This window comes from Anopheles maculipalpis, chromosome 3RL (assembly GCF_943734695.1).
Source record: "Anopheles maculipalpis chromosome 3RL, idAnoMacuDA_375_x, whole genome shotgun sequence".
Lineage (NCBI taxonomy): Eukaryota > Metazoa > Arthropoda > Insecta > Diptera > Culicidae > Anopheles > Anopheles maculipalpis.
Genome location: NC_064872.1, coordinates 412,780 through 429,122, shown reverse-complemented (window position 1 = coordinate 429,122; position 16,343 = coordinate 412,780). Strand labels below are relative to the sequence as shown.

The 16,343-nt window shown below is 44.7% G+C and overlaps 1 protein-coding gene across 1 annotated transcript; it reads left to right on the top strand.

Annotated features, from left to right (window-relative positions):
* Positions 1-626: 626 nt before the first annotated feature.
* Positions 627-1,394, top strand: LOC126565975 (probable RNA methyltransferase CG11342). The gene has a single exon (XM_050223176.1). The coding sequence runs from the start codon at positions 642-644 to the stop codon at positions 1,392-1,394; it is 753 nt and encodes a 250-aa protein (XP_050079133.1). The 5' UTR covers positions 627-641.
* The last annotated feature ends 14,949 nt before the right edge of the window (positions 1,395-16,343 follow it).

Below are 16,343 nucleotides of genomic sequence, written 5' to 3'. Positions count from 1 at the left end.
TTCTGCTGTAATGCACGATAGATTGTATGATTTCTAAAGAAAAATAAATAAATCTAAAAGTAAATCACACAACACGTATACGTTTCGTCTTTTACTGTATAGGGCTCGAATGAAAAATTGAGCAAGAAGCCGAGTGGTCCCATTTGGTAACGTGGGCTCTCCAAGTTTCTTCTGTGTATTATCCAGCGAATTGCAAGCGAAGAAGGTAACTTCCTTTCATATCCTACGCATTGATTTCGTTTGAAAATGAAAGGAGCTAAAAAATGGAAAAGGTGACAGCGGCGCATTTTGGACGGTAGGACTTGTGCTGCCATCTGTAGTAAGGAGGGCTTGACTAGCCACGAAGAAGAAGAAAGATTTCTTCATTGCAAATGAATTGCAAATGTTAAAAACCATGGTAATACATCACGTCTGTTGCTGAGTGTATGACCGATACGCTTATGCTAGCAAAAATTCAAATAAATTTAAAAAGTGACAGAAATTTGACACATACGCCGCGATGACAACTATAGTCAACTGTTTATGTCGAGAACCAAAAACAAAACAGTTGAGCATTGCGTGCTGTTTGCCTGAGAGCAAGTGTTCTCAGGCCGCCCGGTTTTGTTTTTGCTTTCGAAATGCAAAAAGTAGACACCTCGTATATGGATGAGACCGAAACACAAGTGAAACATGGCAATTACCAAAACTACTACCAGTTCCGGGCAGAAGACAGCAGATCAGGCATATTGCGAGAATGCTTACAAACGCTTTGGAACGAAAACAATCAGAACCAGGAGCGAGATACCACGAACACAAAGGTGCATATGATTGATATTGGTTGCAACTCCGGTCGATTCACAGCGAAGGTGCGCGAGATACTAGAACAGGTATGCAACGGAGCGCTAGTCAAAGCGGTTGGCATCGACATAGATGAAAGACTGTGCGATCGGGCCAGAACAGAGTTTCCCGAAATCGAATTCTTCAAAGGAAACATACTGAGCATTGCCCACCAACAGACGACTCGAGGTCAAGCGGAGGATCCAATCGAGCAATGCATGAAGCGCTTAGGAATTGAACGGTTCGATGTAATCTGTTGCTTTTCCGTGCTTATGTACATTCACTTAAACGGAGGCGATGATGGGTTGCGTAGTGTGTTAGATTATCTTTGCGAAAAGGGCAAATTTCTAATACTGGAACTGCAAGCTTGGAAAAAGTACCAAGACCAGGTACGACGATTGAAACGAGATGCAGGCCAAATGTATCCATTGTACGCGGAACTTGAGTGGAGAGGCCGAGGCGGAGTTTTGGAAGACCACATTAAGGCTTATGTAGCGTCGAAAGGATTCCAAATGGTATCGGAAAGTGCGGAGAAGAATGAGTTCGATAGGCAACTAACATTTTTTAAGAAAATCTAACTTTTTTCAATTTAATTTAATATACACGAAAACAAAACCAACTTTCCTAGTGCCACCACATTCTTTAGAACAATCGGTCCGAAGTTTCATTTAGAACATTCTTGTTAGCTTTCGAGAAAGCTCGCCACGAAAGTTAACGCTGTTGTAAGCTTTGGTTGTTGTATTGGGAAAGAAAATTGCAGCAGACCCTTTTTCGATTTTCAGCAGAAAGACAACACATTATGCCACCCCATTTTCGGTTTCTTTTATTTCATTAGTATTGAAATTTTCAAAATCATGTGCTGTTATCTGTACAATGCCAATAGGTGCATATATACACTAGCGCCCAAAATTCTGAAATTAGAAAATAATTTCTAAGGCACTCCATACAGCTTCTAACGAATAACAAAATAACGAATTTAAACGTTTTCAAGATAGATATTAGATATAGTAGGTATTTATATTGTAGATATTGTTTGTCGAGCCCTTATTCACGATTGATGTTCACGATTGATTTCGCTCGTTTTATGCAACGGCATGCGTCATCGAGGGGATTGAAAAACAATCGGCCCGGAGAGTGATCCCTCCAGGAGCAATAGTTTTATTGTATTGTTTGCCTTCTACCCGCTGCGGAATGGCTGATGGGTTCGAGAGCATCCATTAAAAATTTCCATCTAAGCGTTCTGCGTCTGTCGGCTGATGCGATGGTGCGATACAAAAGCAAAACCACCGATCAAACCGAAGCGCTTGTTGATTGCGGGATGGAAAGCAACAAAAAAAAATAGGAAAAAGGTCTCCACTGCTTAGGCTGGTGGTCTCTAAGGAGTGGGATTTAGCTGCACATGGTGTGGTTCTCAACCGGCTATATCATGTACATGCCCCGCTGGTTGGAACTGGGAAATTCGATCAAAATTCATGATCACGAATCACGGGTCACTAGCGCAAAGACACGATCCGCTAATGGATGCGCTTTATATTTCGATCAGCCACCTTCCGGCCTGCACACACGTCCATCTATTGACACTTACAGTTGGAATTAGGTGCATAAATAATTGCCTAATTTCGCATGCAAAGAGCTCGCCGGAACAGCAGCATTGTTCGATCGATTGTTTGTTTGTCTAGGTGAATTGTATCAAATCATTCGAAATCATTTATTTCAAACCCACTCCAATCGATGCGTCCCACTGATGTGCTGTTCGGAGGCCGGGAACATCATTAAATGAACTTGCTTTGAATGGACAGGGCTGGAGGTTTTAGATCATAAATTGATTAAATTACCTCAAGGCAATTCTTTTCACATCACCTTTCTATCAGGTTAAATGGTATACTTTGAAAGTCGAAACGAGTCACCGATGCACCACAGCAGCAAACGAAGATTCAAACACAAAACGAACGTCTAATAGTCTAATAGTCTAATTGAACTACCTTAGGAGTCATCCTGCGTCTAGGGACTTACAACTATTTTTCCATTTCTATTCCCTCCATTGTTTCCTGAGGCCTTATAGGACGAGCAGCAGCAGCAAGAGGCAACATACTTTGCTCTTACGCCATATCACATGGAAAAGTTCGAATTGTAATGCTTCCTCAGATAAGATAACAATAAAATTCTACCCAGAAGGGGAGTTTAGTGAGCTTTCGCTTCTCTGGAGGATAGTTCACAATTTTGTGTGAGAAATTGGAATACTTGTGACCGAGCACATGGCTGGCCCGAGTGAGTATATATGTGAGTGTGCTTATCAGCATGTGGTTTGTTTAGAAAAGACAGAGGGCAGTCCCACACATTTACCTTCGATTTTGCAACGGTGAGCGACGGTGGAGCACAAACACGGAAAAGCCAAACAGCAAACAAGCAGTCTCCCATTGCCAATAAGATAATGATGATAGCGTTGATGGGTGTTTTATGCTCCGATGCAGACAGACTCCATGCACAGCATCTGGAAAAGTAAAGATATCGTGTTAAAGATGTTCTTGTCGGAAAGTGTGATTATTTGCAGTGTCTGTGTCTGTGTGTGGAGCAGTGTCTTTATGGGGCCATCTGCTTCGTTAAGATAGCATCTGTGCAACATCAGGTTCATCTCTGCACTTGGTTCGTTATGAAGTAGGCTCCAAAAAAGATGGAGAAAGCATTAACCCTCACACTTCAAGTTCAAGTGAACCAGAGCAGCCCAAGATAAATGTTGCCCGTATATGCAGTAGCTGTCGGAAGTGGACATTCTGCATCGGGAATGTGTACACAACGTGCATCGAAATTTAGAAAATTAGTATGTTGTGACCCCGCCCGGTTTGGGGAGCACAAAAAGTGGGGAAAGCTTGGTGGAAGGTGGAAATAATTAATTGAAACGAAAACCGCAAAATGGTAGTCGCCGGTAGGAGCAGAGGCCGGTCGGCCACTGTTCTAGTTCACGAAGAATGAAGTGTGTGAAATGTTGCAAATCGACCATTTCTGCAGCATTCTGCATCGGCTCACATAAACGCATGCACACATAAACACACATGCACTTGAACAGTAGCAGCGGTATGATTTCGGAGTGTTAAAAATGGGGTTTTCGGTTTGACTCCCAACTCCCAACCCTATTGACCACCGTTTCGTTAAATGCGAGAGTGTGTGTGTGTGTGTGAGAGAGAGAGAGAGAGAAAAAAAAAAGAGAGAGAGAGAGACATAGAGGGGGTGAAGCTTGGGAACCTGGGTAGGAACGGGCGATGACTCTAAAGCTCATGTAATTCTGTGCGGTTTTCTTTCAGGAATAGCAGGAGGTCAACCGTAAGTTGGCAAGCAATTTAATTTACTGATGGAGTTTAACCGGCAGCTCTTTCGACGAGGACGAACTTCCGTTCAAACTTTAACCAATTGCGGGACAAGTCCGGGACGCTCGGCCCTATTCCCTGGTAATGTTTTAGCGGTGCGGAATCCATTAAAAAAGGTGCGGGTAAAACCCGGTTGTACAGCAAATGCTAGGGCTTATAAGGGTGACAGTTGTTGCCGGGCCGAACAGTGCGATGCTTTCCCGTACTGTTGTTGATGATGATGATGATGATGGAACGGAATTTTCAGCAATTCATTTTCACCCGAAGTATATTAGCTTTTATCAAGATTTAAGCAATTTGCATTTTACATCCCGAACCGCTAAGAGCCCGGTAAATTTTTAATAGGAATTTGCAATCAATTTTCGATCGTTCGGTGGACTAAATTTACGAGCTTTTAATTGATCTTCTGGTACCTGCGTATGGTGTCGTAGCGGCATACACTAGAACTACTTATATGTGTTCGACGCTCTTCCGCGTTTGCAAATAAACACTCGCTTATCATCTCTGCTGTGCAATCAATCGTGCCCAATCGTGCTGAGTTGGATGGGTGCGTGTGTGTGGTTTTGCGTTTTCTTTTTCTTCGGTGCATATTCATTCGGGGAACTCGGAAAATCGGACCCATCAACACGTTGACCTCCGGTAAATGGATGCTGGCAGGAGTTGCGTGAAATGCGTGAATTTCACACGGCTTCTTTTTAATTTTGCTTTCCTTGAAACCGCACGCCTGTCTGCACACGTTCGGCAGTTCACGGCTGAAAGAATTCCACCATCAATGGATTCCTCCGCCTGATCAACCCTCTTGTGCTCTCGGTGCGGCCACTTCGGGTGGACACACAAATCCAGCTAATGGAAGCGCACGAAGGATTATGTAATTAAAATTTCTGCTCCTGCTTCAAACAGGCACCCAATTAGGATTACCATCCACGTTCACATTGCGTCCTGGGCGCCGCCTGCCACGGCCAGATTCACAATTGTGTGCTGCTGCTGTGTGTGTATGTTTGTTTTTTTAAATGTTTTGTTTCCTTTTTTCACCAAGCTTCGCTTGAAAGTAACTTGCCAAACGGCCTAACTTTGTGTAACGCTATGTGAAACTGTGGGAAAGTCGTGATTAATTCAGTTTGTATCTCTCTGATTAATTCTCTCCGGCTTGACTATCGAACTCCGAGCATCGGCCGGGCTGTAGCAGTAGCTGTGGCTGGATCCTTGTATCCTTCGCTGCTGATTATTTGGTCACAACGCGTCCTTTTCAACCACTTTGAAACAACGAGTAGTTGTTCGCAAACCAATTCCAAAATACGCACACCAACGACGCGGTACGCACTCACTTATTCAGACACAAATACACACACAGAGCCAGTTTGGCGATTTGAAAAACAGCAGTGTAGGAGAAAATCAATTAAACAGTGTTCCATGCTTTCGCCATGGCAACACATCACCCGGAGACGATATCAATTTATTCATGGGCTTGTGGGTACAGCAATTTCTCGGCCTCCTCTGCTCGGAAACATCAAAACTCTTGCGGAATCGAGGACTTTTTGTTTTCCGTACGTTTCCCATCTCCATTTTCTTACCGTCCCTGTTCCTACTCCCTTCTCCTTTCGACCCCTTCTTTTGAAGACCGTCCGTAGTGTAGGTTGGCAAATCTGCTTTAGGTAAGAGTTTGGGCGTCCTCCGATTAATGCTGCCAAAACTGTTTGTTTCCGCGTCCGCCCTCCTCTCTCCTTTACTCCGCTCCGCCGCCTGCTCTAGATGGCACAGAAGTTTGTGGAAAGAATTTCGACAACATTGGCAGCTGGGCGAACTGTAGGCCAGTAGGGCGGTGGAATAAACGACAAACGATGTGCGTAGAGGAAGGAAGCTAGGGTGGTGCGAAGGGAGATGCTTTCCGAAGGCCCGGATAAAGTTTTCAGTTTGTGTTGGTTCAATTGATTATAGATTTTGTTTTTCGACCAAAGAGATCTGAGCGAAGAGTATGGAAATCTGATAGACCTTATTGAACGTCGTGAGGACCTTGTCTGAGTTATCATTTAGTTACGGGTGGGTCGATCGAGTATAATTTACCATCAAGTGATGCGCCCGGAACCGCTGTTCCGCAAGAATCGGAAGGATAGTTTAGTGACGATTCTTTTCTTTTTCCGGTGCTACCGTCCCCTGCTGCTCACTCGGTGCGGCTTATAGACACAACCGAACGGAGTACCTGCGGAAAGGAAGGAATAAATAAAGCGAAACTGTTAACGATTTTGTGTTGAATAAGAAGAACCGGACGGAGGGATGATCAAGGTTTGTGTGTGCTAGTCAATTGATTTTCGAACACACAGCCCCAAACAGGGAGGATCCTTTCGACAGGTGCTCGGAAGCCGCTCGGTCGGTCCTTAGTCGACCAGAACGGAACAGCTCACTGGAGGTAGTTATCGAGCTCGAAACCCTCCGGTCGGTCGGTTTGTCGCAATGTCGCTGGGATGAAGAGAAAGATGATGTAGCAGAGACAACAAAAAAAAAAAAAACGCTTAGAAAGACATGTGACAAAAACGGCCCTGTAAGGAAAAGATTGTGATTGTACGTATTGAAGCGACATGAAAAGTTTTTCGGAAGGGATTTCCTTCCAATTTCGTTGCGACACAACTCACTTGTTAGGGGATTATGTGCCCTAACCTGTGGCGCGTAAAGTAGGTGGTTATTTAGTATTGCGATCGTGTTTCGCTGTACTGGCTGCCGGGAATATCGTAGCCTTAACCCATAGCCGCCCGCCTATAACTTTCAATTTTGCGGTATATTATCTTCTTACATTTTATTTCCGTAATCCCAGGGTGGCTTTCAGGTGCTCATCGTAATGCCGGGGTTAGAATTTTTATCGATTTTATTTGCATATAAAGAACCAATGTTTAGCTTTTTTGCACGCTTTTTTGCCTTTTCAGGGGCACACCGGGTATCGGTACATGGGGTAGTTGTACATTTTTGCTGGTTCTCCCGCACCGACGACAATCCAGTTTCGGTAACATTGTTTTTCGCGCTTTATCTAGCCAGTAGATTGTATAGGACGCGGTTAGGCGACTGGGTCAGGGAAGATATAAACATTCTGGGTCAGAATGGAAAAAAACTCGCATCCTAGACCGAATTGGAGACTGAAACGAACGAAGCTGCTGGTTTGTTTTTTTTTCCTATTCCTAATATTAAAGGACTACGGAAGTTGCTGAGGTAATTGATGTAACAGCTTAATACCTTGAACGATACCAGTGCGAATGTGTTTGTTGAACGACAATTGTAAAAGCTTTATTAGTAATTCAACTTGGTTGGGCCTGCGCTTGTTGCATGGCTTATAGAACGACTTTTGCCACACTGTTTGCGTGCAATTTTATTGATGCACAAAGTTGTCCCTTCCGATGTTACTGGTGTCTGCGTTGGGTTGGGTTATATAAATGTTTAATATCACTTTCCTTAGATTACGAAGCTTTTCTGGAAGACATGATGGTTGGGAGCGCCTTTTTTAAGTCGGCGGAATAAAAGATGACAAGCATAGCAGTTTGTATATATTTTCTTCCTCGGAAAGATGAAGCCTAGCGCAACTACATTAGTGGTGGGAAGTTAATTTTCAATTCTCTTCTGATACGACCTCATCTTCCGGTACGTATCGCTGATGGGTGAGGCACGATGCAGTACGAAAGTAATGCGAATAAAGAGAAAAAGCTCTAAAGGAGGATGTGGCAGGACAGCGCAGCCAGACCGGACAAGTGTTCCCGTTTCCATAAGCGGTTCTGTAAGACACCAGTAAAAGGAAGCAGAAATAAGTCATGAGCTAAAACCGAAGAAATATCGACCCATCGGATGCATCAACTTTCGCTTGATGAAACTTTTTAATTGCTACAAAATCCGGATTTATGGTTCGTAAATAATACACGAGGTGAAATAAAAACGGACTCGAGTCTCGAACGGCGGAAACCTAGCCATGCGCTGCTCCGGCCAGTGATATATACTAGGGAGAAATGGGAAGAATAAAGTACGGCAGGATGCACTTACCCTAGTGCATTGAGCGTATCTGATCGCAAGCAGCGAAGTCATACACTGACACGCCACGGCCTCGGGAGGCGGAATCTTTCGCCGCACTGTTTGAAGATCGGGCCGGGCTACGTAAGTACTGAGGAGACAAACATGCATGCAGTGGAACAGCGTGAAAAATAACGGACGCCATAACTGCATAGAGAAATGCGAGTTTCGCTTTGCTTTGGTGCTATTAAGATTCAGCACTCATCTTGAAATTTTCTGGAACAAAGTTCACAGGGTTAGTTTCTGCAGTTCGTAGCTACCGTTCAGTGTTGCGCGGTATTGAGGGGGGAGCACGGTAGGACAAAGTTTTCGCTTGAGAGGTGATACCTCTAATGCTTCTGCTCAGTAGTGTGCCGGTTGGATCCGTCAGGTTTCAAATCCGGGTGAATTCTCCTCCAGGTCTGCAAGCCGAACATGGCAACATGGTAGTAAGCGCGTAGGGTGAGGTGAGAATGAATGACGAGAAAGGGTGCGCTTTCGCCACATGAGCTTGTTTTCTTTTTTTCCAACCCGGTTCCTTCAGGATTTCGAGAAACCATCCGAGAGGACGCGAAAATGGTGTGAACCAGCGTTGAAGTCGAGCCATCGTTCATAAATTGTTAATAACACTCCTCTATCTTTAGGTGCATGTTTGTTGCCCTTTCCGACAACTCCTGCTAAACGCCATGACGATAGTGGCCATCAGGTTCTTCTTCGCCCCCTCGCTGGTTGAAAGTTCAAATTATTCAAATTGTACCGCATTCCATTTTTCACCAGGAGTCTCGTGAAATCAGTATGTGGAAATTGTGCGAACAGCAAGTTAGGTCACCACTCGACACCACCCGCCAAAAGGTGCTGCGTAGTGTGGGGGCAGAAAACCACATTAGGCATCGTGTACGGGAACAGAGCAGAGCAATAGATAGTTCGGTCGCTGGGTAAGGTAACGAGTCTTCCCCAAACAGTCTCTAATATAAAAATTTGATTTGCATAATGTACGTTTCCGATGTGGCGCTTAGATTACCACAGCCAGTCAAGCACTTACCGAGCGCACCGGTGGCACAAAGTCAAAGGGGATGAGGTACCAGGCCTGGTCGACCAACCATCCTGTCTGAACCTCATTTAAAGGGTGTGCAACCTTTGGCTTCCGACGTTTTAGTGTATGGCACATCCTTCAAACGTGTTATTTACGTTCATCAGACCAATGCGTGCCACACCTAACACACCAAAGACTAACCCATAGTGAAGTGGCTATAGTTCACTTTCGCTAGAGCCCTACAGTAGTAGCCAGTGTACTGCACTGTACTGTGTGTGTGTGTGTCGGAATTGCAAAAGAGAAAAATCATCATAATTTATGCTGTTTCATCAGAACCCGGTTATTACTCACATCCTTTAGAAAGGCTACATCCACAGGCACGGGGTATCGAGTTCATACGATTAAGTCATCATGGAACCCTTCTCGTCAATTTTCCTCCCGTGCGGTGGCGTTGGTGGTGATGTTGCATCTGCAGCCTCTCGGAGAACATCTTTTTTCATCCTTTCCACGCTGTGTACATTTTTCTTCTTCTTCAGTACAGTACAGTTGCGAATGGGTGTGTAGGATTTGGGGAGATATTTATCAGGCAAATTCCAAAAATTGAGAAGTTGGAAGAGACGAGGTTCGCGTCTCCGACGAGTCATCGTGCAGCGTTACGCTCGTAGGAATGCTAAAGGAATGTGGCCAAACTGAACGAACGAGAGATTAAGAATAAAATCACGGTGCCGTCTGAAATTTAATTCAAACTTTTACTTCACTTGGTTTCGTTTCGTACCGTTTGTCGCCATCGTTACATGGAGATGGTCGTGCAACGCCTATTTGATATGTGATTTTAAGATGTTAGAAGTCTACGATTGCAGTTGTAAACAGCGTTTGTTAACGTTAATAGAGCCCAAGAATTGCACGTTATGGTCAACTGTTGACGAGAGAAAGCGTCTCCAATCGTCAATTATTTTTACTAGTTTTTTTTCGCAGCAATTGCTATAAGTTTCTCTAATTTGAGTTGCCATCTTCTGAAGCTAATGTACGGTATGTTTAGGTTCGTTATAGGCTTGAAGTAAATTTTGTACCAGGTGTAGCATGTGTCAGGAATTTAGACAATATTCTGTGTTTGTAAAATGTTCAACTAAACAGAGAATAAGCGATGAATGTAAGCTAATAGGATTATGATATCGATACATTGGAAGGACTGTTGTCGTATAATACTAGCTCCAATATGAAAGAAACCCAAAATCCCTGTATCATCATTAAAATGGTGTCACGAAGAAATGTTTTATTAGACATCTAACATTCTCCGAAAATGTCTGACATGCTCTATAGTATATGTTTGGTTTCGTTGAAGTGTGCAATCGAAACCATGTTCAAGCAGGTTCAAGGCATGTATCGCCTTGAAATGCCATTCGATTCGGGCGGGTGTTTAGGTCGGTGAATTTTAGCCCACACGTACCGTTTTTTATGTGTATGTGAAACGCGACACAAAAATCGTCAAAATGTCGTTCATAGAACTTTGTTTTCCGCTTCGCTGTAACAGTAGGTACACGCGGTCGAGCTCAAACAACATTTGAGTGAAAAACAATACAATTCAGCCATGGGGGTCGCCAGTCGGGTTCGCCAAAAACCTGGGGAGGAAAAACAATATGATACGTTCGTCGATCGCGTTCGTACCGGTTACCGGGGTAAAGTATTTGCTGGAGATAATTATAACCCTAACCCTGCTCTTACGGTGAAACCTCTGGGGCTAAGAGGGTTCGCTAGCGGTGAAAAGGCGCAAAGACTCCATGGTTCGGAACTTTAAAATTATGCTGCGCTTAAGAGAATATTTGGCCTCTACCCTGATAATCCTGAACTTTGGTCTGCTTTGGTCCTCCATCCCCCGCTTGGCTTCCGTCGCCCCAACCACCCACCCCATGCGCACGAGTCCGGTTGCTCTCCGTTGAGTTGAGTTCCGAGCGAAGTACGGACGCTGAAGTTCATACCATCTCCGTCTTTACCGTCCATTAATATCACCTTGGAGAGTAAACCCAACGGCTAATCTCAACTTTCACAAGTTCTACTTTCGAAGAAATAGTACAAATTGAACCTAAAAGATAATCTCTTTTCCTAATCCCCACGACTAATTGATGGGGGCGACGAGGGGACTGGCTGGTACAAAAAGGGTCACACGAACAATATGCGCAGTGTAGGGGGCTGCGTGTGGCAGGGCATTGGGTTTGGCCGTAAAATAACCTTCGTTGAAGTTTCGAGGTTCGAGAGACCAGCAGAATTAGCATTAATGCAAACCTTTGCCTTGCGTAGTTAAAAAGAGAACAAAAGCTTTAAATATAGTTCGAGCACTAGAGATAGAAAGAGAGAGAGAGAGAGAGAGAGAGAGAGAAAGAGAGGGAAAGAAAGAGAGTGAGATAGTGGGGGAGCGAGCGTGCGAGAGAGAGACAGCATTAAAGGAAAACGTCACGAGAACGAGACCCTTTGAGGAAATGAGATTTTCAAGTACGAAGGTAAATATCTTGAACAAATTTAAATATCGTGGTAGGTTTAATTTCCAAATTCGTTCCTTCAGTGGGGTTCGTTCAGCAATGGCAAAGGTGCGCCCACTGTCGTGGTTTCTAATTGTAGGTGTTAGGGCACTCCGGGTACGCACGGTTTTGTCGTTTGTCGCTGTGGAAGTCGGTGCAGCGCATCCTTGTACCGCAGGTTGCGTTGCTTAATGAAAACTTTCCAGTCCGTTAAAATTAATCAGTGTTTCGAAAGTGTTGTCTATAGCAAATATCGGTGCGATATTGTATCAGTCGGTTAAGAAGGGAGCCGCCCAACGCTTCCAACTTAACTTGTTTCGCTCCCGACAGCTGAACTAAAGCGAGTCGGTCAGTGAGGCTTTGCGCTGTACACTGGTACACAGTTGTTGGCAAATTTATGGCCTTACACCTCGAGGCCCGTACTCACCGCGAGCATAATTTGGCCAGGAATTTTGATTATTATTTAATTTGCATTTAATTTGGCACCCCTGACAGGCAGGCAGCCTTCAGGAAGAAGATAGCAAACCACCCAAGGGTAAGTTTTTGGTGCAAACATTGAGATTTCAATGGCCAATTACACACGACCTTCTTGAGAACGTAACTGGCGCGATGCTTTGCCTTAGTTTGCTACAAGACAAACACACACGCGAACACATTGCTCGTTGTCCAGTTTGTGACGTTTCCGGCTTTCAAAAAGCAATGATGAGGATGTAACATATTAAATTGCATTCCTTGCTGTGCTCCACGTTGAATTCCATTAATTGTTTTGAGTTTTTTTGCGACGCATCACGCTGTAAATTGTTCTATAGACGATCGAATTACTTAGCATCACTCTACCGAATTGGTGTATTGTTTCGTTTCATCACCACTGGTTTTTACCGATATATTTCCGGATCAACGGAGATGAGAAAGGGGGTCAGAGTGGCTGTCTTTTAAAGTCCCGGCAATCACTCGAGACGCAGCACCATCGACTTGGTCTGTGTTGGCATTCGCAAGTTTCTCCCAACCCGTCAACGAGATTGACACCACACATCATCTCCATTAACCACTGGCCACCGTTTCATACCACGCATACCACCAACCAGAAGCTGCTGATCACTGTTCTTTTCGGACGCACAGCTGCAGCTACTGATCAACGTTCCATAGCACGCATACTCCGTTTATCGCGTCCCGGAACTCGTATCCACATCACATGCTCACGCACTAGCTTCCTCACAAATAGGCGCACGGACAAGTGTTGAACGATACTACGCGGACTTTTCCAAAATCACAGCACTTCCAACACGAATTTTCACCAGACAACACTTGATCACTTTTTCAACAATACGCGATACGTCGCCTGGTTTAATCCTATTCCTGAGGCACTACTCCGCACTGCACTGCTTGCTCTACTGCAACTATTTACTACCCAAGCGTGCGTGGATTGCGCACGAAGGCTGACGAGTAACGACTGTCGGTGTTGGACTTTGATGTAATTGTCCTTACCTGGCTCGATCTAAGCATGCCTTCGTATCTGTTGTTTGACGATAGCGTCCGAGTGTACTGCTGCGATCGTAGTATTGACAACCGTGCGTGCTCTCGTGGTGAGGGTGTGCTGATTGCATGCTCTCACTCTAAGACGTCACGGGAACACATAACGGTACATCCATCGCTTGAACTTGTGTGCGTTGTATCACTTTCACTATAGTCACTGTCACTTTTCACTATAGCGAAAACACTAAACTTTTCTCAACCACCTTAACACAAACGGACGCGTTCGTCCAGCGCTTCTGAGGGTGGAAGTGGATTACGCTGAATTGTTCTGCTAAACCGCGGGTTGCTAAACTAGCGAAACTTGAACGCCCGTAGGCTGTTTATTGCGGGACTCCTGGACAACCGGATCGACTCCCCGGGGCTATTATCTGGCCTTAGCTTATAAGTCCCACCAAGATCGCTCCGCGCAAAATCGATGCTCGACGCTCAAGAGTCGTCCTCGTTTTGGCGCCTCTGTTTATATGCATGTGATGTGAACTTAAAGTTGTTTGTGACGGTCACCAATCGGACAAATCGTGCATCACACTTTTAAATTGTTTAATGTATCTCGTCCACGTAGAAATTCATGTATTACAATACAAGTGCACGTATTATTGTTATCCACCTTCAAGAGGACCTAACGCGGTCCGTTGAATTTAATAAATAAACATAAACAAAAATTGTATTTGACAGACATTATGTCGCAGAAGCTTGGAGCACGATCGACTTCCAGAATCACACTGGCGTCTGTTGGTACGCCAGTGTAGGTCCATCGTATTTCGCTGCGGTTCCGTGTGGTGTCGATATTCCACCAACGGCACACGTTTGTCTCCAATTAAATTTCTATCACAAATGAATGGATCATGTTAGCCTTTGATTCTATTGATTACCTGTGGTCCCGGGTGGATGTACAGCATCCAGCCGGAGACTGTTAGCCATGGCATGGTATTATTTGCTAGCCAAGGATTTACGAATCCTCGACGGACCGGTCCTGAACCTGGCTGTAGCCATTGTAAGCTGGACGATTCGGAGAATCTCCCATCTCCCGCCCCATACGGTATTGTAACGTCCGCAAAAGCAGAAGGCTGTCCGGCTGCGCCTGAGCGTATGGGATCTTGTTGTATGATTTGCCCTCTTCTCCGTTATGCACGTCACCGGGGCCATCAAATTTCAAAGGGAAACAGCGGCCTAACAGTGCCAAAAAAAAGGCCCAATGTCAGCAAAAGCGACAGCACTGGGGGAGATGGGAATGAGGGACATGGCACTGCCATCGAGGTATAGTGTATAGCCACAGAAACATCAAGAACAACAATAACAACAAAAAGAGGCACACAAAATGAAATCACGTTGACACGGACAAGCTTTGATGAAAATCATTCTTCTGGAAAGAAAAGCATCACTTCCGGATGATTTTTCATTTCGTTGTCCCCCTTCGCCCAACCTAGCGTATGTGTGCGTTCGGTGTGTACTGTATGGTTCCACTCATCTATGTACTACCGGACATGTGGGCTGTGCGGGCGTCCGCCAAGAGCCACCTTGCTGGAGGAGGTTTGCGTCCAGCAAAAAAGAGAACATAAAGGAAAAACGAAGTAAAACCCAAGCGGGGGAAGTGGTATGAACACAAAAAATGCCCTCTCACATGAGCAAATCCTTTCACTGTAAATGGCAGGGGTGTACCAAAAGACGGACAAAAAAGAAAAACGACAAAACGGAAAGGAACGAAAAACCATCGAAAACATCGATCGATTGCTTCAAAGTCGCGTTTCAGAGTCGATACCGATGGACTACGCGTTAATGTCATAAAAACGAAACGTGACATCGGCAGTTGATTGGTTGGAATGGCAAAATCAGAAGCAAAAGTAAAGCAAATCTTCTACCACTTTGATCATGAGTTTCGTGCACTTCTTCCGATCGATCTTGCCAGGGAATTACGCGGGAAGCACTTGTCAACTCGGAGGAGAGTTCTAATTCCAACCGCTCGTGCTGAGTCTAAACATGAAGCTCTAATTAACCGAATTCATCCTGCCAGGTTATGACGTTGCGCAGCGTGGAATAACTTCCGGCTTTGCGTTGATAAACAGCTGGATAGTGTAATTTATTCCCATTTTGCGGACGATTTCTGCCTGGCGGTGCGTTACAACAACGAGCGGCTTGGTAAGTTGTTCTTTCGTCGATTTTTTCGATTTTTTTTTATTTGGTCCTTTTTCGAAACAACTGGAGCCCGAAAAGGTTTTGAATTGGTAATTCCAAGGTTTTTAGCGTAGGGAGCACGGGTACGGATTTTTAGCCAGCCAGTTGAAATGGCACACAATCGAACCGAATGCTGTCGGTTCGAAAAGGGAATAGAAATAGCGATGGGCAGCAACAAGAACATGGCCGTTGTTCGCGAAATATTCATAAATAATGGAACTTGCTTTTTTCGGTTGGTTGTCGTGTGCCAACGGAGCAGCAGCTGGGTCTGCTCTATAGTTCCACGTATGGGTGCCTTTGTGATATCGTATGAATGTTTGCGGCAGAGAAGGATAATCGTTTTTTTTTTTTTTTTGCGCACCCGTTAGTCGGGTCAGATCGGACGGTCTGTGGGCTATGACCACGTTCGGCAAATGAGAATCTCTGTCGCGTAGGTAGTTCGAACGCGAGCAACGAATTGTGTTTTCATGGGAGGACGGGACATTTCAATCATTTCCATATTTTTGTATCACTATGCGCTCGCGGTGCTTGTCGTGCGTTTTTGGGGATGTGTTTCTCCTTTTCGTGTACTTTTTTTTTTAAACAAACCATACAAGGTGAGGGAGATTGGCCGTAATGGCGATGAAGCATGGGCTCCAATACATATTTCGTTAATTTCCTTCCATCTGTGTGCATGGTCATAACTTTTAATTTTGTGGCATTCCCGGACCGGGTCGAACCGGCTGTTCGGTGTTGGAAATAAGCATCGTTAATATTCATAAACACATGTCGTTGCCGAGGGTGTGTTTTTGTGTTTCGTGACTTGACCTTGACATAAAATCTGTAATGTAGATTTGCCGAAAGCTTTCACTGGTGAATTGCGCCTCGGACCGGATAGTCTAATTAATTTCGTAACCA

What these genes read in the sequence shown, in the direction of transcription:
- LOC126565975 (XM_050223176.1), top strand. Translation starts at nt 642, where the DNA reads ATGGATGAGACCGAAACACAAGTGAAACATGGCAATTACCAAAACTAC.